General features: G+C 40.8%; 1 protein-coding gene across 2 annotated transcripts; it reads left to right on the forward strand.

Moving 5' to 3' along the window:
* The first annotated feature begins 4,732 nt into the window (after positions 1–4,732).
* EIF3M (eukaryotic translation initiation factor 3 subunit M) lies at positions 4,733–25,821 on the forward strand. Of its 2 annotated transcripts, none has more exons than XM_081927405.1 (11): positions 4,733–4,891; positions 6,056–6,188; positions 7,040–7,178; positions 9,323–9,446; positions 9,877–9,971; positions 12,685–12,768; positions 14,744–14,843; positions 17,104–17,185; positions 24,213–24,356; positions 25,062–25,122; positions 25,538–25,821. In XM_081927405.1, exons 1-11 carry the CDS (start codon positions 4,850–4,852, stop codon positions 25,656–25,658), a joined length of 1,125 nt encoding a protein of 374 aa, XP_081783531.1. In that variant the 5' UTR covers positions 4,733–4,849; the 3' UTR covers positions 25,659–25,821. The 2 variants fall into 2 exon arrangements, with proteins under 2 accessions (XP_081783531.1, XP_081783532.1); XM_081927406.1 differs by having other exon boundaries at positions 4,773–4,959.
* The last annotated feature ends 44 nt before the right edge of the window (positions 25,822–25,865 follow it).

Genomic DNA, 25,865 nt, shown 5'->3' on the forward strand with positions numbered 1-25,865 from the left:
GCGGCAGAACTGACCTTCCATCGCAGCAAAACCCAGTCCAAAATTCAGCAGCAGCACAGGGAGCAAGTCTATAACACCTGGCTTTCATTATTGCTCCTGGAAACTAAATAAGGCTGTGCTGCTGTCAAGTGGTGGGCTGGCCCCAACAGGGCTATACAGTGGTACCTTGGGTTAAGAGCTTAATTTGTTCTGGAGGTCCGTTCTTAACCTGAAACTGTTCTTAACCTGAGGTACCACTTTAGCTAATGGGGCCTCCTGCCGCCGCCACGCGATTTCTGTTCTCATCCTGAAGCAAAGTTCTTAACCCGAGGTACTATTTCTGGGTTAGCGGAGTCTGTGACCTGAAGCGTCTGTAACCTGAAGCGTATGTAACCCGAGGTACCACTGTACAAAAGGGACTGATCCCTCTTGGGTCGGTGTGAGGGTGCCATCATTAATTGTTACTCCCCCCCCCCCCGGAATGTTTGAATATATGTTGTCCCATTTGTGGGAATGGGTTTGCACTGGTGTGAGAGAACGGTTATTTGTAGAGAGTGGGTAGAGTACAAAACAAATCTACCTCCCTCCCCCACTCAAAATGAGACCTGGAGTGGGAAGTTGGACAGAATCTCACTGGGAGAGAGACAGGGCAAAGTGTTTGCAGTATCGCAGGTGAGAGGTAGAGCTGTTTCTGCCTGGGATTCTCGGATCTATTTTTTGTTTGTTTGCCTTCTGTTACTGTGAAGCAGAGATTGGTTAAGGGAATTATGTCAAGGATGGAGGAGGAGGAGAGTCTCCCCCCCCATTTTATTTCAGAATTTGATGTTCTACATTGTTATTGGTATTTATAACTTAGACCTGGGCAGATGAGCTGAGTGGCCATATCCACCTGATATTTGGTGCAACACCGGTCCAGGTCAGAGAGGGAGTTGCTATCATCCTTCAAAATTCTATCTCCCTCACAAGGAGACTGATCCACAGTGTGTCTGGGTTCAAGGTATTCTTTGCAATGTTTAGCTAGAGTCAGAACAGAGAATATACTATGCACCCTGCTGCACTAGAACCTTCCTGCGAGGTAGTCTTGGACGTTGTGCTGGAGAACCCCTTCATGGTAGTGTTGGGAGTCTTCAATATCCATACCAAGCCTGCTTCCAATGGGCCAAGTCAGGAATTCATGGCCTCCATGACATCCATAAGACTTTCTCAGTGCGTTAGTTGGTCTGACCCATGTAGTCAGGCTGCTCTGTCGCCTGCACGCCCTGCCCCATCCACCGCTAGCAGAAAAGTTGCACTGCCATTGTTGCCAATTTTGGGCAAGAACGTGCCAATTTGGTGTGAGTGTGAGCTCTTTTGCAGTTATAACTTTTTTATTGGTTTTACATAATTTTATGCATTTTAACTTTAACCACTTAAAACATTAAAATAAAAGGTTACAGTGGTACCTCGGGATAAGTACTTAATTCATTCCGGAGGTCTGTACTTAACCTGAAACTGTTCTTAACCTGAAGCACCACTTTAGCTAATGGGGCCTCCCGCTGCCGCCGTGCCACCGGAGCACAATTTCTGTTCTTATCCTGAAGCAAAGTTCTTAACCTGAAGCACTATTTCTGGGTTAGAAGAGTGTGTAACCTGAAGCATATGTAACCTGAAGCATATGTAACCCAAGGTACCACTGTATTTTGAACCTTCGGACCTCCTCTCCTCGCTCCACGGGTTCTGTATTTAAGATAAAGCTTTGTGCATCTTTTTACCGTTATCCATCTGTTATATATCCATACTGTAGTTACCATAGTTAGTTCCACATTACATGCCTGCCAGTGATTTTAACTGTTTACAGCTGTCTTTTAAGTAAATTAGGAATTTACTCCAGTCTTTTAAGAATACTTGATCTTCCTGGTTTCTGATTTTCCCCGTCAGTTTTGCCATCTCAACATAGTCCTACAGCTTTGTCTGCCATTCTTCTTTTGTTGATACTTCTCCTTCCTTCCATCTCTGGGCTACTAGCATTCTCGCTGCCATCGTTGCATACGTAAAAAGTCTTTTGTCTTATTTTGGTATCTCTTCACCTATTATACCTAACAAAAAAGCTTCTGGTTTTTGTAGTAAATGTATTTTAAAACACTTTCTTTCATTCATTATTCAGTGGTACCTCAGGTTACAGACGCTTCAGGTTGCGTGTTTTCGGGTTGCACACCAGGCCGAACCCAGAAGTACCGGAACGGGTTACTTCCAGGTTTCGGCGCTCACGCATGCGCAGAAGCACTGAATCGCAACCCACACGTGCACAGATGCGGCACTGCGGGTTGCGAACGTGCCTCCCACACAGATCACGTTCGCAACCCAAGGTTCCACTGTATATCATTTCCCAGAAAGCTTTTACCAATGTACATATCTACCACATGTGGTAAAAAGTACCCTCCTTCCCTTTACATTTCCAACACGGATTTGAGCTAGTTTTATACATTTTTTCAATTTTACTCGGTGTTAGATACCAACAACACATCATTTTCATATAATTTTCTTTCAACAAACAACATGCAGTAATTTTAATTCCTCTTCCCATAACGTTTTCTCAAGATGAGAGATGAATATTATATCCAAAATCTCTAGCCCAGTGAATCATCACTGCTTTAACTTCTTCATCTTTGGTATACCACTCCAAAAGTAATTTGTACATTTTTTATAACACTTTCACATTGTTTTCCACCAGATCTATTTCAAACCTCGATCTCACAGTATCAAAACCCTTTTTTTAATCTACTTTAAAAACATCATTTAATTGATGATACTGTAACCAATCTGTTAGCATTTCTCTTATATCTTCAAATTTTCTCAGTTTTAATTGGTCTTCTGCCTCTATTAACAGGTCTTTATAGGTGGCCCAATCCCCTCATATATTTAATTTTTTAACTGATATTGCTTCTAATGGAGAGAGCCACCAAGGTGTTTCTCCTCTCTAGTAAGTTTTTATATCTGTCCCATACCTCGTATATTGATGTTCTTACCAAGTGCTATGCTTTTGTTTTATCATACCATACATATGCGTGCCACCCAAACCTATTATCATGACCTTCCAAATCTAGTAAATCTGTATTTTTTAATAAAATCCAATCCTGCAACCAGCAGGTGCAGGACGCCTCATAATATAACTTCAAGTCTGGCAAGGAGAAGTCACCTCTTTCTTTAGAGTCTGTTAGTAACTTCTATTTTATTATTGGTTTCTTCCCCTGCCAGATACCAAATTGTGAGATCTTTTGTACTCTGCAAGATCTCTCACTATTTTGGGGTGAAATCTTACCCAAAATCAGTGCTAATGGCAGCAGTGCTTTTCCACTGATGGCAGAAGCGGTGGGGCACCCACCTGAAGCAGCAGTCTCACCTGCCTCATGGCTGGGCCAGCTCTGGTCCATTATCATTGGTAGCTTATGCTCTGGTGAGGTTTTGGCTACAGTAAGCCTGCAATTTATGCACATTTAACATGTGGGCATTCAGCTTTACATGCTTGGCAAAAAAATTGTAAAAATTAAAAAGGGAGTGGAAAGTGCAAATGTATGCAGGGAAAAAGACTTTGGCAATCCCACCCGCCACTGCACCGAATGTGTTTTGTCTATACACAATTTTAGCTTTAAGCGCAGTCCACAGAATGTATCCCCGTGTAAGTTGAGGGCTTCATCTACTTCATGCCGCTAGGGTGGAGGACCCATTGAGATAGTCCATATTCTGGTTTTATTCCTTTTTTTAACATTAAGTTTTAATGTTTCAGATTTTTGTAAGTGATCTTGTAAAGTATTAAGTTAAGCGGCTAAGTGTATATGAAGTAAATAATAAAACAGGAGGCACAGGAGGCAAGGCAAAGTGAATACAGGCTTTAAGCATTTTCTCATAAAAGCCTTTAATCAGCTAATCCACTGAAGAGATTCTGGAACACCCATGGAAAACAGAGCGCACAGAAATGACAATATTATATCAGTTCTAAATCTGTACATGCAGGCAGTTCACATCATAAAGAGGAGTGAGTGAAGCCCCTGCCAGACAGCGGATGAACACGTAGCCCTCATGAAAATGTTATCATAATCTCCAACGTGATAGTTGGGGGATGGATTCCGTTTGAGCCCTTGATGTGCTCAGTTTCTTCTCCAGTTTATAGTCCTCAAGAACTGGGGGAGGAACTTTTCCAGCAGCCACATTCCACCACAAAAACCTTCCTGATCCATTCATCCTTGTGGTCTCTGATGACGTGTTGGGGGTTCCTGCATTCTTCCACTCCAGGGCTGCCTAGCGAACTGGCAAAGGGGTTTTACCTTATCCTCACCGATGCTAACATTTAAGAGTGAGCCGTGAACGTCTCGATTTCCCTTTTCCCTGTTTCGCTTTAAGAATCGGGTCTATCATGGACACGGGAGGGCAGTGACTGTTCTTTAAAAAATCCAAATACATTTGCACCACGCACAGAGAAAACTTTAGGTTTCTGAATAGCTGCTGCTACCCTGAGTTCCGAAAAGCTCTCATCTTGCACGGACTGCACGCACACAACTCGAGATTACGGCGCTCGTTAGCAGGTGCGAAAGACGCGTCATCCAGCCTTCGATTCACAAAGAATCGCAACCGGGACAACTCCTGCCTTCTTGCAATCCGAGGAGAGGGACACGAACGGCGCATGCGCACTTGGGGGCGGGCACGCTTCCAGTTAAGGCGAGTTTAGCTGCAGCCTCAGCTGAAGGGAGTGCGCGTGCGCGCTCGGCAACTGCCGTTCCGGGAGCAGGATGAGGTCAGCTGTGCCCCGGAAGCGGAAGCGGCGTGACTGGGCGTGGTCGCTTTCCTTTCCGGCCGGGGAGCGTGCTCGGGGCAGCGAGAGAGGCCGTCTGTAGCCATGAGCGTCCCGGCTTTTATCGATATAACCGAGGAAGACCAGGTCAGAATGGGGAGTGGCTCCGTCGCTGCCCCTCCCGGAATGCAGAAGGGCAGCTGTTGTCTCCTCAGGTGCCGGAGGCCACCGCTAGGGAGGGCGGAGGAGGGGGGAAATCACTCGTGGAACCTCATTCACACGTATACACGGGTTCCGCGCGCGCCCTACGAAGCGCCGCTTAGAAGCGAAGTGCTCCCAGCCTCTGCCGTGAAGGAAGCCGAGGCTGGCGGAGTTTTGCTTCCTAGCAGCTTCGTAGGCCCAGCTGGGGCCTCGTCCGGCCTTTAGACTCGGATCCTTTCTGCACCTGCTCGCCCCTCCCCCCCCCCGCTGTGGCCTCGCTAGCAAACGCCCTTCCTGCGAGGTTGGTTGCCCGGGCGCCTTTCTCGCTGAATCAGCCCCGCTGTCTCTAGTGGCGCTTAACCGCCCAGGGATTGTGCTTAAGAGCACGATGGGAAGTGAATATTTCTGCCTGTCAACATGTATCGAATGAGAAGTTACAGGCTGAATAACCATAGCTGTCAACTTTCCCATTTTTAAAAGGGAAATTCCCTTATTCTGAATAGGATTCCTCTCAAGAAAAGGGAAAAGTTGACAGCTATGTGTATAACAGGGGTCAGCAACCTAAGGCCCATGGTCCAGAAGCGACCCACGGAGGTTGTTTGACTGGCCCACGAGCCACCCCTGAACTGAGTTACCCGCTTGCACACAGCTCAGGACTCGCTTCCACGGCACCGGAAATCGGGTTTGTGCACGCGCAGATGCCAAAAATCACATGCGCGGTCCGGCCCGCAGTGGGATCTCCATGGAACCAATCTGGCCCAGACAAGATAAAGCTTGCTGACCCCTGCTGTATAATATAGAGAGCCCCATGAAGGGCTTTGTTTGAAGGCTGATCTGATCATATTCCTTTACTACTACTCTCCCTGCCTTGTATGTGTTAGTAGTTCTTGTTCAGGAAGAATAGAGACATATTCTTTAATGTATATTTATTACATGGCTAGGAGGAATGAGATCAAGTAGTGGGAGCTTTGGAGTTAAGCTATTTAACACAGCATCGGCGTAGAGTCACAAAGAGTAAACGGGATGATCATAATTGTATGTTTATGATGTTACTAGGAGGAATATGATTAAAGGATGTTATTTTTATAGATGCTTTTTTCCTTTCAAAAGGCTGCAGAACTAAGGGCTTACCTGAAATCTAAGGGAGCTGAGATATCAGAAGAAAATTCTGAAGGTGGACTTCATATTGACTTGGCTCAGATCATTGAAGCATGTGATGTGTGCCTGAGGGATGATGATAAAGGTTGGTGTTTGCATAATTTAGGAAGCTATTGATAAGCATCTGACCTAGGGTTGTGATCTAGTTCCTTTTAAATTATCTGCCTTCTAGAAAAGTGAAATGTTCTCCTTTAGGGCATAATTGTATACAAGGGGCCAAGTTTTACAAGTGGGCACAGCTGCCTACCTGTCGGTTACCTGATGATAAATCTAAGTCAAAGGCTAGAGTGAGGCTTTTATTTAGAAAAATAAGAACACTGAAGTGGAACATGATAAACATACTGTTATGAATAGTGTGGAGTAATTGGGTAGAACCTGACATTTCCCAATGAATTTGTTTAGCAGTCAATTTCAAACAGAAAAAAATCAAGTGCTTCTTCACACAATGTATAATTAATTATTCATACATTGTATAATTAACAATGGGGTCCTGATTTCCACAGCTGTGCAGAGGACAGGGGTGTAACAGATTTTTGTCTGATGCCAGTTATCAAAGTAGTCATTGTAATTTTTTATACTTCATTTCAACACCCTTCAGACAAAAACAAAAGAGTTGTATGGATGTATCTATGGCCTTTTAAACTGGGAGTGTGTGTTTCAGTTTTTGTTATGCATTTTTGTGTCTTTATACCTTAAGCTGCCCTGTGATGCTTGCATGAAGGGTGATATAGAAATTCAATAAATAAATAAATTGGAAGTCAAGTAAACATGCCACAGTTACTGTTGGTGTTTGCAAAAAAAAAATAATTGGTCCATTAGTCTAGAAAGGGTTTTCTGTATGCTGTATTAACCATGTAAAGCTGAGACAGTCTTACCAATGAACAATTCAGTGTCACATTTTTCATTACAGAAATATGTTTTTGTTTTTCAATATAGATGTTGAAAGTGTGATGAACAGTGTAGTATCTCTGCTTCTTATTCTGGAACCTGACAAACAAGAAGCTTTGATTGAAAGTCTGTGTGAGAAATTGGTCAAATTTCGGGAAGGTGAACGACCATCACTCAGACTGCAGCTGTAAGTGACTTAGGTGATTGAATGGAATAAATATGTCTTGTACCACAATTCTTTTTATTCCATGAGAAGCAGGATTTTTGGCAGAATGTATTAAGAGTATCTTTGAGTGGGTCAGTAAATTATGTCTGGGCTTGATGGCCAGTCATTAGTGTTTTCCAATCAGTTGTAGGGTAAAGGACCCCTGGACAAGTAAATCTGATCTCACCACAATAATGCTTTGAGTTAGATGCACTAGAAGCAGCGGTCTGGGAACGGTGTGGAATTCAAAGAAATAGATAGATAGATAGATAGATTCTTTATTGTCATTACACAAGTGCAACATTGCACAAGTGCAACGAAATTGGATGCCATCCCTTAAAAACAACAAAAACAAAACAACAACAACAACCAAACAAACCACATTCCAGCCGCACCCACACCCACACCCATCAAACTCCCAGGTCACACTATCGAGTTACAGCATTCAAAAAGGCCACAGCTCTTGGGTAGAAACTATTTTTCAGTCTATTTGTCCTTGACTTGATGTTTCTATATCTCCTGCCAGAAGATATAAATAGGGTGCCTCTGTCATTCTGGGACTAGTTAAGGGCAGCTACTTGCCATCACGCTTTGTATTCTTAAAAAAAGAAAAAGTACAAGTTTATCCGGTTGAAGATGCACTGCAGATTGTACACTAGTACAAAACATACATACTATTAAAAGAGATTTTGGCTGCAGTCCCATGTGCATTAACTTGGAAGAAAGTCTTACTGAATTTGTGCAGCTCACCTCTGAGTAAGCATGTGTAGGAATAATTTTGTACTGCTGGAAAAGAGAAGAGAGAGGTGGAACCTAAGCAAATAAACACTTGTTAGACACATCGATTTTATTCAGTATTTTATTTACATACCAGAGTAAGCAAATTTATTAAAAGCAACACTTAAATAGAAGCTCTGAAAGCCACCAGGTTTTTTGCACCACATGCTGCTAAATACAGGTATGACACATTTTAAAAGGGAATGTTAGGCAAATGTGGATATATGCTACAATGGATATGTCTAGTTTTAAATCCCTCTCCTTCCAATGCTTCGGTTAAGCAGAACAGCTTCCCTTTCAGCCCAACTCCTCATGTTTCCTAGATGTTAGCAATATACTCTCAAGCTTGAGGACTCTTCCATCCATGCTGACCTCTCCATGCCATATTGTCGTCCCAGCCCTGTTTGAGTACAACAAAATTACTCTTTGAGATTCTTATTCCTACTAACTGCTCTACAGCTCTTCCTGCTATCATTGCTCAATGCAGCGGTGAACACAACCCCTTTGCCTACTTAAGGCAAAACCTTTTTCTTCTGCTGCTTAGGCAAACATAAGCCACAATTTATCCCTTGTGATCCTTTGCAAAAATGCACACAGCTTCAGAAATCCTATGGATAATTAGGCATGCCTGACCTGTTGTCATTATCCAGCCCAAGGGAATTCTAACTTGCCTGTTAAAAACCACTGTTGTTTGCTGGTGATCAGGCAAATGTCCTTGTTGAAGGCAAGTATTGGCAATGATTTAGAATCTGATAATGCAACTTTCATATTTCTGCATGTATTAGTTAAACGTGAATAATAAAATATCTCAGTGAATTACATAGAAAATCAAGCAGGGTTCCAGTTGCTCAGTGGGGCTTTCCTGACTTTTCCCTCTACTGCCCCGTCAGCTTCTGAGCAGTGGTGTATAATTTGTGTTGTAGCATACGGGTGGGGGTGGGAATAGGGCTGCCACAGGACAGCAAAATCAGGAGGAATTCAGCAGGGCTCCATTGCATATACCAGTGTTTCTCAAACTTGGTTCCCCATCTGTTGTTGAACTAAAACTCCCATCATCCCTAACCTCTGGTACTGCTAGCTAGGAATGATGGGATTTGCAGTCCAACAACAGCTGGGGAACCAGGTTTGAGAAACACTGGCATATACAGAAGTCCTTTTTGGCTCACACAATATAACAATGAGACTGTTAAAAGCCTGAGTGAAACTTGGTTGAACTTAATAGTGGCAGAAGTGATGACTTTAAACATTTTTAATGCTTGTATTTATTTCTGTGTACATTAGATGTGCAGTGTGTGTCCATTAATACGTTACAAATGTTGGAAATTAATTGACTTGTCATTATTCCTTAGACTGAGTAATCTCTTCCATGGCATGGAGAAGAATACCCCTTCAAGGTATACAGTCTACTGCAGCCTCCTTAAAGTAGCCTCCAGCTGTGGAGCTATACGGTACATTCCAACTGAACTGGAGCAGGTAAGCAGTTGAATAGTATTTGCATATTAACAAAGAATCCCTTAAAAATTAATAAGATTTGCAACAAACCAAAATACATCATAAGAATTTCATAATAAGATGCATAATCAAGATCCCCTTCTTGATTAAGGGAATCCCAAATTGTGATTGTAAAAATAACAAACGTTGTTTTGCTTTATGCAAGCCTGTCTGGAGTGCTGCCTTGTACTCCAGCGTCCCAAGACAGAGGGTATCCATTCCCTTAAGGGAAAAGTAAAGCATGGATGGGAAATTTCCATTAATGATTACTGCTCCTGAGTAAGGCACAGAACAGAGTTTCATAATTTCACATTCTTCTGAGTTTTAAAATATTTGCATTTTCAAAAATTGAACTTGAAATAACTTCTCTCAGTAGTAAAAGTCATTGCCTTCTGTGTCAAATCTTTTATAGGTTCGAAAATGGATTTCAGATTGGAATCTTACCACGGAGAAAAAGCACACCCTTCTTCGGCTGCTCTATGATGTTCTCGTGGATTGCAAAAAGAGGTAACTGAGACCACGTACTGTGCCAAACAGTTTTGGCACAATTTTGGCACAATTCATTGAGGCAGGGGAAGATCACTGAAATATTTACCATTTCAATTATTGTTTTTAAATTTGTATGACGTGTTCAATTGTGTGTTTAATATACAGGGCTGCTTGTTCTCATTTGAATGGTACAGATATTAATTCTTAGATTGCATATGACAATTTATGTTTAATAATATTTTTATTTTGGTATTAAATGCTAGACTGTAAACTGTTGAGCCATCATAGAGGAGAACGGAGTAATTTTTAAAACACTCCTCCACGTCCATGTTTGTTTCATGGGGTGGAAGTGGGGTGAAAAGGAGATTGATTTTTCTCTCTACCTGAACATTGGGGAAGATGGGTAAGTGTTCTTGGGGCAGAGGTCTCTCTCCTCTGTTGGGTTTGCTTGAAATGATTGCTAAAGTGGTGGAGGACAGGTGAGTATTAATGATTGCTCAAGTGGAACACTCCAAAAATGATGGATTATCTTAGTCAGAAGAAACTGATCTCTAGTTTCTCCATATAGACCGAGTTCAAAAAGTGAGACAGGTATATACTATACTTTCTTATTGACACACACAATTAATCAGTTATCAGAGTCTGATGTTTCTGGAGTCTTTACTGGAACCGTAATGTGGATGGTTTTTCCCTTCTGAGTGCAAACTAAAAAAAGAAAAGAAAACACAAGAACTCACCCCAGCCTACTTCTGTTCTTTTTATAGTGAAGTTTTACAGAACTGCTTGATAAGACTTTTTTCCAGGTCAAACTTGATGGTGATAGTGATTAGCTGTCAGTACAAAATCTTAAAATAGCAAAGGTCTCACTAGGACTGTTAAAAAACTATGCTAGTAAAGAAAATAGACTTCGGGGCTTTAAGAAAAATGGAGATATGCCTTTGTTTTGATTAAAGAATAGATGTGTGCTTTATTATGATAATATGAAATTATGTTGTTTTTCTAAGCTGTTCTATTTGGGTCTTGAGAATTACTGGTGCTAAATGCAGAAACATGGCGCTCGACATTGGGATTAGTCTTAAGAAGACCCTCAATGTTGAAGTAGTGGTAATAGCACAATATAGTTGGAAATAAAGCTGATTTTTGTATGAAAGCTGTGCTTTTATAACTTAATGTTTTTGTCCTTTTTCAAAAGCCAATTAAAAGCAAAACAAGCCCACCATTTTATGAATGCACTGTTCCCATAATATGAGTTACTCTAATTTTGAAAGTAACATTTTTTTCTTTGACTTTTATTATCCTTTTATCCAAGAGATTTATAGCCTGCCCTTCATCAATATTGTGTCGTTTCAATTACATTCATTCTCAGGAGCAAGATAGTGGAAGTAAGAAATTGTACTTTATAAGTGTAGTAATTGAGAATAGAGATTTCAGTAACAGAAGAGTGAAGCCCTCCCCACTCCTGATAATATCTGCTCCTTGATTTTCATACAATTTTCAGCATTACTTTGCTTTTTAATGATTGTATCCAGATGTGTTCTAGTAAGTCGTGTAAAGATGTTTCCACCTAAGAGAGAAAATTCTGTAACTGGCAGGTAATTTATCAGTTTAAAAGTATAAAATATACTGTAAAGTTCTATTTAAAAAAAGAGAGAGAGAGACCCCTGAGACTGAATGACTATGTAGCTGTTTTACCACTTTGGTACCATTGACAGTCAAAACTCCTACATCCTTTCAAGTGCACTTTTCATTTGAATCATAGCTTCACAGTGCCTTTAACTATCTGACCATCTCCTTTGATACTCCCTTTCTCATACAGCTAGAATTTTGGGGTCATCCAATGAATCTGAATGTTGGAACATTCAGGAGAAACAATAAGAAGCACTTACTCACACAGTGTATAATTAAGCAATGGAAATTGCTCTAACATAACTACTGCATGTACGGGACGCGGGTGGCGCTGTGGATTAAACCACAGAGCCTAGGACTTGCCAATCAGAAGGTCGACGGTTCAAATCCCCGCAACGGGGTGAGCTCCCGTTGCTCGGTCCCTGCTCCTGCTAACCTAGCAGTTTGAAAGCACATCAGAGTGCAAGTAGATAAATAGGTACCACTCTGGCGGGGAGGTAAACAGCATTTCCGTGTGCTGCTCTGGTTCGCCAGAATTAGTCATGCTGGCCACATGACCCGGAAGTTGTACACCGGCTCCCTCGGCCAATAAAGCAAGATGAGCGCCGCAACCCCAGAGTTGGTCACAACTGGACCTAATGGTCAGGGGTCTCTTTACCTTTAACTACTGCATGTAGTACAAGCAACAACCATCTTAGACGCATGCAACTGATGTGCAACCATCACACCGACCCCAGAAGTGGCTGTAAAAGGGGGTGGGTTGGGGGCGGAGTGGGCTTGCACGTGCTCTGCTGACATGTGTGGGGTTCAGGAAAGCAAACCCCCACGCAAAACAGTTGTCGCCTGCTATAATTGCTGACTTGGACAGGGGTTGAGGCAAGTTCATAAGCTATGAACTACTTGAGAACCGGAGATTATATATACCTTTGAATGCCTGTTGAGTGGCAGAGAGCTGTCACACTCGGTTCCTTCCCATGTGCATCTGGTTGTGAGCACAGGATGCTGGTTTAGTTAGGTCTTTGTTCTGATCCATCAGTTCTCCCCTTACGCTAAGTTTGTACATTTTGAAATGATTTTAAAAGGAAGTACTGTTTCTTGCCCACAGTGATAATGCAGCAAAAGTAATGGTAGAGCTGCTGGGAAGTTACACAGAGGACAATGCTTCTCAAGCCAGAGTTGATGCTCACAGGTAATGTAAACATTACAAACTACATTTAGGATTGTTTCATGTGTTAATGGTCAGTGAAAGTTTCAGTAACAAGAAATGCAGCCCCAAACATGCTAAATTCTTATTCCTCTCCCCACTCTCCAAATACTTTGCTTGCCACTTCAGATTTGTAGATGAATGCCAAGGGGTTTTGCTAAAACGTTTTGCTGATGGTGAGAGCACAACCAGTAATGTGTGGGATGTGCAGGGATTCTTAACTGAATACAGTCATACCTTGGTTGTCAAATGGAATCCATTCCGGAAGTCTGTTCGACATCCAAAAACATTTGACAACCAGGGCGCAGCTCAAGCGGAAACTGCATTGGGTGTTTGGCTTCCAAAAAACGTTCGCAAACTGGAACACTCTTCCGGGTTTGCGGCATTCAGGAGCCAAAACATTCAAGTTGCAAGGCATTCAAGATCCAAGATACGACTGTACAAAATATCTCCCACATTAGAATGCCTAAATGTCACCCTCTTACTTTTACGAAGTGGTTTTGTTGTTGTTGTTGTTGTTTGTATTTTAGTGATGGCCAAGACCTGTTGGTATAAAAATAACCTTCTTGTCTAGAGTAGAAGAAAAGTTCAGTTGAAGTACATGTCTAAGACAGTTGTGCGTTTCCTGTCCAATTCCTTTACAATTTCTGCCCAGACGCAGAATCTGTGTGCATGAAACGGCAATTCTTTGACTTCTGTCTAGATCTTAATGTTTGTAGAAAATACCAGTTGAATGCATCATCAACATTTTTAAACATTATCTGAGACTGTGTAAAATGCCTTTCCAATATCATTCTGTAGTTCATCTGCCCTTGCAGTGATGCATAGTTAGGGCACTTGGCTCTGCTGCTTATTGGGACCTCAGAGAAAAGTGCAAACTATGTAGATGTGTTTTTTAAGGGTGCTTCCCCCCCAAAAAACTATTCTACTGTTAGGGTTATGTTTGTTTGTTTGTTTAAGTTATACACTGAATAGATTTCTTCAAACAGGGAGATGTTCCATAATATTAAAGAAAACATACTCTAGTTTGGACTCCTGTTGTAGCTGCCATTGGTTTGGGTTTGTTATGAATGGGGCAGTTTGGAAAGGTTTATATAAGGGCAGTAGGGAGAAATACCAGCTTTGGTAGTTCTTCCAGGTAGTAGCAGCAGTGAGTCATATGTTATTATGGTGGAAAGTAGTGGGGGGAAGGGTTAAATTGCAGTTCATGCAAGTGTAACAGGCAGGAGGAAAGTGTCTCCTTGCAGGTACAGGAGGAATGTGGAGTAACTAATATTTGGTATAGAAAGGAGATCAATCTGCAATTTTTTTGTTGGTTTCCAGTTCCCTCCATTTTGCATGAAAAGCAGTTAATACTTTACTGTAAGTCTACTTGATCTGTGAAGCAGAAAGCCAACTACAATAAAATATACGTAACTGTTGTCTGGGGCTGGTTCATGGCCAGCCACACAGCTAGGTAGCCAGACTCCCCACCTTTTTGGGACAATGATAGCACAGAGAAAAGATTTTGTTCTGAATAGCCTTTTGTTTTCAGTGAATGTTCCTGCAAACGTAGACCTAAAAGTTTGGTAGGCATCCCTAAATATAGATGCATATTTAATTGTGTCATGGAAGAAGACAATTGGGCAGGCTTGCTTTTATATATAGGTGTTACAGATGCACACCACTTCTTTCCCCTTACATCCCATAACATTTTCAGTGTTAGGCAAATCCCTCTCTCCCCCCCCCCCAGGCTTCTTAAAGAGAACACTCAACTTTGATTAGTTTTTATGCTGCTTTTGTTAGTTATCTCTTAACCCAATGTGTTTATATGTATTTATGTTGTATTTGTAAATACTGTTCAAGTGTTTTTGGAATACACTTTGATTTGGAGGTTGTTTTTGCAGAATGGTTTTTAAAAAAGCTATTAAATTAACTAGAAATGCATTTTTTCTTCCTTACACTTTACTTTCCTAAATAGGTGTATTGTCCGTGCATTAAAGGATCCTAATACCTTTCTCTTTGATCACCTTCTCACCTTAAAACCAGTCAAATTTTTGGAAGGAGAACTTATTCATGATGTAAGTATTAATTTCTAAACTTAAATATTAAACACTTGGCATGCTGCATGTGAGATAAAATTGCTTGACCATTTTAGTGGGATTTCATCACACATAAGTTATTTTGCATTGTGTTGTTTATAGTGTCTAGGTTTGCATGTCATGCTAACCCTTGGTTTAGCGTGATGTGAACCATTAGGAAATAAGCCTTGAGCTAGCTAGTTATCCTCCCCTCACCCCTAGCTTCTGGAAGGAGTAGCTTAGAATATTTTGATTTTCCTTTTGTTTGATCACAGCTTGCCATGCTCAGATCAAGAAATTGTGGTCAACATTAACTACAGTTTGTTTCAGACAGACCAACTTTAAACATAGTTACTGAAGCCATCTTATTTAAATTAGAGTTGAGAGAAGTAGGCCTCTACAACAAAATGTTGTAATCTGGAGTGCTTCCGGATTCTGGATGACCATTTCATTTATCCTCTTCACCTCACATTTCTTCTTCAACCCTGCTCAGACCTCATTGGGCTGGGTTATTTTTGGAGGGTGTAGCGGTGAACCCACTTGTGCTCAATCCCAATTGTATTAAATTCTTTAATTTCACCAGTAGCACTTAGGCATTTCCTTCTTCCCACCCAATTGATAGGGCCACCCTCCCCGGTTCAGGGTCTTAATATGTTTGGGGATTTTCACCTTTGTCAATACCGCCCCATACAGATTTTTGTTGTATTTTTACATACCGTATTTTTCGCTCTATAAGACACACTTTTCCCCTCCTAAAAAGTAAGGGGAAATGTGTGGGCGTCTTATGGAGCGAATGCAGGCTGCACAGCTATCCCTGAAGCCAGGAGAGCAAGAGGGATTGGTGCGCACCAATCCCTCTTGCTCTCCTGGCTTCAGGGATAGCCTTCCGAAGCCTCCTTAGCGCAGCAGGAGTGTTTCTGCTGTGTTCAGGAGGCTTTGGGATGCTATCCCTGAAGCCAGGAGAGCAAGAGGGATCGATCCCTCTTGCTGTCTTGGCTTGGCTTCACTGGAGAGCCACTGCGCAGCTTTCCCTCTCTGCTCAGCACCCCTTCAGCAAAGCGGCAGGAGAAACGGAGCCCCTTCCATTTCTCCTCCCGCTTTGCTGGAGAGGCGCTGCGCAGAGAGGGAGAGAACATTTTTTTCCTTGTTCTTCTCCTCTAGAACTAGGTGCGTCTTATGGTCGGTGCATCTTATAGAGCGAAAAATACGGTAGCTAAGGGATACCACAAGTTTACTGGTACTTCTTTCTTCAGCATTAGTCCCTACAGAAGCATAAGCACAGGAAATATGAATTTGTATTAGTAAATAGAAAAGTGAGACCAGTGTATCTTGGGGGGAGGGTGGGGTGGGTGTGACATAGTTGACATCAAATATTGAGTTCTTTCTCTAACCTGGTTCTGTCTTCATATGCATATTTTTAATTTTGTTTTTGAATGTTTAAACGTGCAACCAGTCTGCATGCATCAGTGGAGCGTGAAAAAGAGAGTGAAAGGTTTTGCCTGGGAGGAGCTTGGAAGGGGGCTGATTAGCTTCTGGTGGACTATTTTGCTGTAATTTCCTCTTGGTACGGGGGGGGGGGGGTAAACACCCTGCCCAGTCTCCATCGCATTAAATGCTTTCAGTCTGACACCAATTTAACTTTTACTTCCCCAGTTACCCCAGCATCCAACAGTCTCATGCAATAGAAACATATTTTTGAATAAGATGTTGAGGACAAGTGGCTCACGACCATCTTAAGTTTCCCATTTAACTCTAGTTAGTTAAAAGAAATCAAACCAAGATTTGATCCTAATTGGTTTTAGCTAACTAGACTTAAAATAAACTGGGCTGTTAATTATGGTCTGCTTTTGGAAAGTATCCCCCCCCAAAAAAAAAATTGGTTTACAATAATTTGTACGTAGCAGGAAACTGGTTTAGTCAAAAGGGAAAGTAGAAGCATTCATGCTCATTCTGATCTTTGCAGAGGAGGAGAAAGATGGGGTAACCTTGTGACGGGCAATCTGTGGCCCTTCAGGTGCAGTTGGACTTTATCTTCTGTCATCCTTGAGTATTGGGCATTCCAATGGAGTTGATGAGAATTTGAGTCCAACAACATCTGGAGGGCCCCAAGTGTCCTACCCCTTCTGTACACCATGGCAGCTTGAATTCAACCGGTATTTTCTGTTCTGTTCTCTAAATGAAATGTTCAGGAGACATCTGTTAAATTAGACATGTTCATATCTTGTTGTGTTCTCACAATTGACAATTTCTTTCTTTGTAGCTTTTGACAATTTTTGTTAGTGCCAAGTTAGCATCCTATGTCCGGTTCTATCAGAACAACAAGGACTTCATTGATTCTCTTGGTAAGTTTTTTTTTTCTTTCTTTTTTAATGCACATTTGGTGTACCCAACACATATGGCTGTGATATAAATGTAGCTCAGCTACTCAGAAGGAGGTGCTGTGACTGGACACTTGCTCTGCTGACTGTGTCTAGTTCCAGGATGAGTACCCTTTTTTGCCTTGTGGGCACAGTTACCCCTTACCAGCCATGTGGAGGCTGCATACAGATTAGCTGAGGAGGGGGGAGTAATGGCTGCTATCCCATAGCTGTCAACTTTCAGATTTGAAAATAAGGGATCAGCAGCCTCACCTGTCCCAGGGACACTCTACGGGATATCTAACAATCCAGGATAGCAGCGGGAAACGGCGCTGGAATAAGGGAATTTCCTGCAAAAAGGGGGAAGGTTGGGAGAAGGCCTTTGACAACATTTCTTGGCTGTTTATGAAGAAAAATTTGGAAAGGATGGGAGTAGGGCGGGGGTTTGAAAATGGAATAGAAGCAATTTATTCAGAACAAAAAGCCAAATTGATAGTAAACAACGTGGTGACAGAGGAGTTTAAAATTGAAAAAGGGACACGACAGGGGTGCCCTCTATCTCCTCTGTTGTTTATTTCAGTCCTGGAGGTGCTACTGAACATGATTAGAAATGACCGGTTGACACAGGGAATTGTGGTCGGAGAGAAACAATATAAACTGAAAGCTTTTGCAGACGACTTGGTATTGACATTACAGGAGCCAGCCTCTAGTACTAAAAGAGCGTTAGAATTAATTTCTGATTTTGGTCGGGTGGCGGGATTCAAGCTGAATAAACAAAAAACTAAAGTTCTAGCAAAAAACTTGACAACTACTGAAATAGAGGAGTTCAGAAAAGAAACAGAACTAAATGTGGTTAAAAAAGTAAAGTACCTAGGGGTGCACTTGACCTCCAAAAATTTGAATTTATTTAAGGATAACTATGAGAAATGTTGGTCAGAGATAAAAAGAGATCTGGAAACATGGTCAAGATTAAAACTTTCCTTGCTGGGCAGAATAGCTGCTCTAAAGATGAATGTATTGCCGAAAATGCTATTTTTGTTTCAGTCCCTCCAGATCGTGGATAAGGTGGAATGTTTTGGAAAATGGCAGAGGGATTTATCTAAATTTGTCTGGCAGGGCAAAAAGCCCCGAATAAAGTTTAAAATACTAACAGATGCGAAAGAAAGAGGGGGGTTTGCCCTGCCGGACTTGAGGTTATATTATGAAGCTGCAGCCCTCTGCTGGTTGAAGGATTGGATTCTATTGGAGAACACCGACGTCCTTGACCTGGAGGGATTTGATAATGCTTTTGGGTGGCATGCATATTTGTGGTATGACAAGGTTAAAGTTCATAAATTGTTCAAAAACCATATTGTCAGAAGGGCAATTTTCATGGTCTGGTCAAAATATAAAGACTTATTGGAGAGTAAAACTCCGAGGTGGCTCTCACCGATGGAGGCCAAAGCACGTAAAAGACTCAATATGGAGGCCCACTGGCCTAAATATTGGGAAATAATTGAAAAAATTGGAGATAAATGGAGGTTACAGAGTATGGAAAAGTTAAAAAACAAGGTGCGAGATTGGTTGCATTATGCTCAAATCCAGGAAGTTTTTAAAGCAGACAAAAAAGTGGGTTTCCAGGAGGAAAAATCGAAACTAGAAACAGAGTTGCTTGAGCCAAAATCTAAGCTAATTTCGAGAATGTATAACTTGCTGCTTAAATGGAACACACAGGATGAGATTGTCAAATCCTCTATGATAAAGTGGGCACAGGATTTGGGGCATAACATTATGTTTGAAGACTGGGAAAGGTTATGGAACACCGGAATGAAATTCACGGCATGTACTGCCTTGAAGGAAAACATTATGAAAATGATATACCGGTGGTACATGACCCCAGTCAAGCTTGCAAAGATATATCACCTGTCCGATAATAAATGTTGGAAATGTAAGGAAGAGGAAGGGACATTTTTACACCTCTGGTGGACCTGCCCGAAAGTGAAGGCCTTCTGGGAAATGATACATAATGAATTAAAAAAGGTGCTGAGATTCACCTTACCTAAGAAACCGGAGGCCTTCCTTCTGGGCATGGTAGACCAGAGGATGGTCAAGAAAGATAGAACTTTCTTTATGTACGCTACTACAGCAGCGAGGATTCTGTTGGCAAAGCACTGGAAGACACAAAATCTACCCACATTGGAAGAATGGCAGACGCAGCTGATGGACTATATGGAACTGGCTGAAATGACTGGCAGAATTCGAGACTCGGGAGAAGAAGAAACGGAGGAAGTTTGGGAAAAATTTAAGGACTATTTGAAAAAGCATTATAAGTTGTATGAATGTTAAAAAATGCTCCTCTCTAGGAAGGTATAGCTTCAGTATCGGCAAATTTCTGAATTGATAAATAAGACACTATAAGACAGAAGTAAGGTAACGAAATATTTTTATTGTGTGGAAATTAAAAATTAATGCAATTGTATTGAAATGTTCACATCAGATAACACGATAAAATGGAAGATATATTGTTATGTATAAAACAAGTTAACAAATTGCTGAGGTTTTGGTTACACAGGGAATGCAGTGCCCGGGAGATGGGGGGAGTCCATTGGATTTATGGAAGTATGTATTTGAAAGTGGAAATTTGTTTATTAAAAACCTAATAAAATATTTATTAAAAAAAAAAAAAAAAAAGGGGGGAAGGTTGACAGCTATGCGCTATCCGCTTACCAAATGGTTGCTTTCATGACCAGGGAGGGGCAATTTGCATCCCCATCAGGGCACTGGGCTTCACCCACTCCAGTCCTGTTCCCCCAGCCCCTGCTAGCTCCAAAATGTATGGGGTCTGAAGGAGCCAGGAAAATTGGCTGCATGGAGCAGGGATCAGATCAGGCCCCTGAACTTGTGGTTTGCCACCCCTGGCCTCAGCATTTAAAGTTTCTTCTTGGGTTCTCCAGTCCTCTTTGAGATTTTGTCCACTCCTTCCTTCACCATTTGGAATGGATCCCACACTCCAAGGCACTCAGGCGCTTTACTGATCTGCAGGAGAGTTGTTCCCAGGGTGCTTATGTTCTACCACAATAGGGCTTTCTTTCCAGTTGTGTGATTTTAGTTACATAATATCAAAAAATGTATCAGAATACAGTTTAGTTTAGCGACTATTCATTCTGAATTGAATGCTTTTCTTTTGCTGTCTTTTGTGTTTGAACTGTGGTTTTCAAGCATCCACTTGGAAAGTCACAGGAACAGTAAATCCTGTGGGAGCAGGTACAGTCATACCTCTTGTTACGTTTGCTTCATGTTGCGCGTTTTCAGGTTGCGTCCCGTGGTGACCCGAAAGTACCAGAAATGGTTACTTCCGGGTTTCGCCGCTCGCAAAATGACGTCATGCGCAGAAGCGGCAAATCACAACCCACGCAGACACGGGTTGCGTTCTGCTCATGTTACATACGGGGCTCCGGAATGGATCCCATTCGCAACCAGAGGTCCCACTGTATTATTATTGAATCTGCATTTCTAAACTGAAAATAGCCAGTTTGAGAATTCTGACATCACTCCCAAGTTATATCCACTACGTTATTCATAGATGAGAGGTAGAGAGAGTAGATTTCCCAGTGTTTATTGTCTAAATGATTAAGAGCCCTGTTGTTGGAGTGAAGATAGCCTCCATCTTGTCTTCTTGCTTTTCTTCAGTTGGTCACATACTCCACCTGTGCACTGAGCAAGCAGCAGTTATCAACAGTGCTGCATGAGTGTTGAGGGGGAAACCCGACATAGTGCCAGAGTGCTGCATAAATGACCTACCAAGCCTTGTGGGGGCAGCCCCATTTACACAAAGCTGGCAATGGATTGTGCAGCAGAGAAACATGCAGGCTACTGCATGGGCGAGGTGCTGTTTGAGGAGCAACCAAACCCCCTTGTTGTAGGATCATGATGTGAATCAACCACATCTCCCTCTAACAAGGCTGAAGTACAATCAGATTGAGTACTTGCAAGTGTTCTTATGCAAGCTTAATCTTTTTGCGGATGCATTAAACCTTGCAAACCACATTCTGTCCCAGTTAATATGTTTCATAGGATGAAGCTTTGTGATGGAATGTTAATGTCAGCAGCCTCTTTATTTACACACTGTGGAAAGAAAGGAGTAGTAATTAACACTTTGACACTCCCCCATTGATGTGTAATTGACTGTTTCAAAGGAGCACTGGTTCATAAGCTATTGCATGCATGAAAATTACTTTTTCTGTATTGCAGCATTTTAGGACAAGGGTCAGTGACAATGCAAAAATTGTTCAATGATGCAAGCTTTTATATTATGACATTAAGGTTTAGATATACTGGTAATGAATAAATGTTTCCATAAAATTGGGGTTTAAAAAAATAGTGACCAGAATGGAGGTTAATTTTATTTGAAAAGAAAAGGGTAATAGGCTTTAAAGCATACAAATCTTTTTAGGACTAGGTAGAATCCTGAAAACAAAGGTGAACATTCCTCAATTTAAGATAGAAATTTTAGAAAGAGAAATATATTATTTTTCTTAGTGAAAACAAAGAAAGCTTTTCAACTTATGGTAGCTGATATAGTCACTGCTTGAATATTATAAAAGCATGCATGTGACTATAGTGCTCATTAAATATCAGGTATTTTTTTAAAAATATGAGTAATGGAGCCTCTCCTAGGATGTTACCATAGATTTGATTGTGCCAATCAAGTGCATTCATAGGCAACTTGTTTCATTTGGGTGTAGTATAAACATAACAAATTCTTGTGCAATGGATTGAACCAACTAATCTACTTCTAGTATACTTCTAGTAAACCCATTGAAATAAATGGATTTAAGTAACTTAGGTTCTTTGATTTCAGTGGATCTACTCTTGAGTATGACTTGGTCATCCATTGTCTGTGTGTGAAAATAATGTATTTTTTATGTATTTGAAATGCATTCAGATATGGAGAATAGCACTGAACAGATCTAATTATTTTTGGGCCAACCGATTAAGCCAGCCCAAATTGTTGGGGTTTTTTAAAAAACTTTTATGGTATTGGAAGTAATACTCTAAATGCTAGTATGCTTTTAAAAATATTTTCTATTTTTTACAAATTAATGTTTTCCCTTATTTTATCCCCCTGCTGATTTTATTTTTCTTCAAAATTAATAACAAGGCTTGCCAATCTAAATCATCTATTCAGCAAAAGCTCTCACAGGTGGCATCAGTTTGTTACAATGTGTTGTTTTATTAATGCTGACAAGTTAGGCCAACAGTTGTATTATCATGTGTCAACTGTGAATCGCCCTAACATGTTCACATTTAAATCTGGTAGTATGGGCAACCTTTTTACTTTAGCAGGGTAATTAACATCTCATTTGCATTTGTTAATTAGAGTTTATGAGCACTAATTGATTTTTTGTGCTTGTAGATTTCCATTAAAACCAGTTAGCTATAGTTTCTGAAGCTCCCTATTCGCTTGAGTTATGATGATCACATTTTTGTTGAATTGGTGCCAGATAAATAGCCTTCATCATAATTACTGCTAATTAACACAACATTATGTCTGGTAGTAATGTGCTTCCCTGCGCTTCTATTAGTCTAACAGTGTTATTAATTCCAAACATAAATATTTGTTGAGTGTTCAGGTTATCTCATCCATACTTCTTTTCCAATGTCTGAAACTTTAAAGAGACTATTTTACAGAAACGTTATTCAACTATTTTGTAAAAAACAAATAACAAAGTAAATTTACACCAACTTATTTTTTGTTGGCCATTTCATGTATTGCTGCATATTGTATTATAGCCTTCCCCAACCTGGTGCCCTCCAGATGTTTTAGGACTAGAATTCCCATCCGCCTCAGGAGATGGGGAGAACTGCTGTAACATCACACTTTTGTATCCTAAGAACTTCACAATCAATAGCATTTGTAGAATTCAACAAGATGGCATATTATCTTCTGTTCCTCCCATGAAATGAATGCATAAAATACAAATTGGTCATAATATGGAATGAGTAATATCAACAAGAAACTGAACATGTGTCTTCCATAAACCTACAACGTATTTTGAAATCAGTTCTGTACCTACCCTAAGAATTAAGGACCGTAAGAGTTGACACTTGGAAAGTGAACCTCTTGCAGAGGGGATGGCAGGTCACAGTTGCCTCAGTATGTCTCACTTGTACTATAGAAGGGGATTGTTAACTGAGGTGTGTAGGGGGGTGCAAGTAGTATGTTAGGTACTTAGTATCTCTTCCATGCTGCATAGATGAAAGGGGCGGTAGGATCACACCTACTAACTCTGTCCTGACATTGGTGCAACATCTGCTAGATGAGTGTGCAAAGAAAAAAATTAACATATTTTTTGCTCTATAAGACTCACTTTTTCCCTCCTAAAAAGTAAGGGGAAATGTGTGTGCGTCTTATGGAGCGAATGCAGGCTGCGCAGCTATCCCAGAAGCCAGAACAGCAAGAGGGATTGCTGCTTTTGCCGCGCAGTGATCCCTCTTGCTATTCTGGCTTCTGAGATTCAGAATAATTTTTTTCTTGTTTTCCTCCTCCAAAAACTAAGTGCGTCTTGTGGTCTGGTGCGTCTTATAGAGCGAAAAATACGGTAGTTGCATAAAAGCAGCCAGTCACAGAAGCACCAACTGTTTTTCATACAATGGTTAAGATTTCTTGGAAGCATTTTGGTTTTCCAAATATTACTTCATATCTAGCACTCTGCCACTGCTGAGCTCAGAACAGAAGCCAGCACCAGGTGACAATGGAGGATGACCCTCAATCCTGAACAAATAGGCCTACTATTCTGCAAGAAGAAACAAACTCATTCTCTATCTTCACCTCCTGTATTCCGTTCTTAATGCAAACTGACCTTATCCACACCTCTTGGAATAAATTAAAGATCCAAACATAATACTGTAATCCGTCAGTTTTTATACTGTGAATTTTGCAATGCAGTTCTCCCAAAAAGTATCTAACTGCCTGATGTGGATCAACAATTTCCTAGCAAAAACTTACACTGTAGTGTGATCTCTAATGCAGGTTTATTGCATGAACAGAACATGGCAAAAATGCGACTGCTCACCTTTATGGGAATGGCTGTGGAAAACAAGGAAATATCATTTGACACTATGCAGCAGGAACTTCAGGTTGGAGCTGATGATGTTGAAGCATTTGTTATTGATGGTAAGAGAGGTTATACGATCATACTATATGCAGGCTGATAAGAACTTTACTGGTACTGAAAACCTGTACAACAGTTAATGATTTGAAGCAGGCAGTTAGGATGTTACAGTCACCTTTTTGCTTCTTTTGGTAAAGTGCATCATCACTGGGGTGGAAACGGTGCCCATGCTATAATCCAGTAGCCAGTGTAAAGTCCTGAATTGGGTCATTTTGGGGTAGGGTCCCTTGTAGATTATCCAGACCCAATTTTTTGGTTCTTCGGGTATGCCAGCATGGAGCTGACAAGGGGAAGGGGAGCGTATTCCACCCTGGTGCGGATAGCAAACAGGATTGCTTTATTGTTGTAACCACAATTTGAATGCAATAGTTGGCTATGCAGTGTTTCTTGTACTGTTTTGTGATATATTAAGAAATCCACCTTTTAATTGTTGCTCTTTGTTAAATTGCATGTGATTTCCAGTGAGAACCTCCTTGTAGAAAGTGCACATTGTACTCTCTTACATATAAAGCACTATGCAAGGCTTTGTGAAATGCTTCCCCGTAACCCTTTTTTCTGCATGCCATGGTATAATGACAAAAATTGAACACCCGTTGAAAGGACATCCCTGCATTCACTTCAGTTCCAGGGGATTACTGAAGCTCTTATCAGTCAGGGTTTCAACACATGTTAAAAGAAATTCATCATAATTTATTTATTCTTTGCAGCTGTAAAGACAAAGATGGTGCATTGCAAAATTGATCAAACACAGAGAAAAGTAGTGGTCAGGTGAGTCTTAAATCTTTTTGTGAAGCAACTTAGTGCAGTGCTAATTATAGCACTTAAACATCTGTTTAATATTTTTACTAGACGCAAGATATTCCTATCAGTTGCCTGTAGTTAAATAGTTGCTATTTATCATAATTTTATTAAAGCACAGACTGAATGTGATTAGCTTATTTAATGAAAGAGTCCTATTTTCCAGCACATTTCATTTAATGGCCAAACAGTGGTAAGAATACTAATGAGATTTGTCTGAGGTTTTTAAGTACTGATGAAGGCTGCAGAATACCAGACTAGCTGGTCTATAAAGTCTTGTTTTCACATCTTATGTTCTACTTTTTTCTGAATACATATGTACCGAAAATATGGTGCTTTTTTTGAAAGCAGAACTTTGATGCAATTCCTTTTACATTTGTTTTAGTCACAGCACACATCGAACCTTTGGAAAACAGCAGTGGCAGCAGCTGTATGATACACTTAACTTCTGGAAACTAAATTTGAATCAAGTGAAAAACAGTCTCCTTAGTTTGTCGGATACCTGATTATTTGATGTAATATTTAGTTTGTATTGGATGGAAACTCAGCTATATTAAACCATTCAACTTAATTTTGTGAACTTTTTATTGAAAATATCTAATTGGCTGAAATACATAAAATAACTTGAACTACAGGCTGATAAAGCAATAAACTTTAAACCAGAATGAATCCTGTTCCCCTGTTCTGTTTTATAATCATAAGATCTTATATTC

Source organism: Podarcis melisellensis, assembly GCF_964234715.1.
Source record: "Podarcis melisellensis genome assembly, chromosome: 1".
In the NCBI taxonomy this organism is placed as follows: domain Eukaryota; kingdom Metazoa; phylum Chordata; class Lepidosauria; order Squamata; family Lacertidae; genus Podarcis; species Podarcis melisellensis.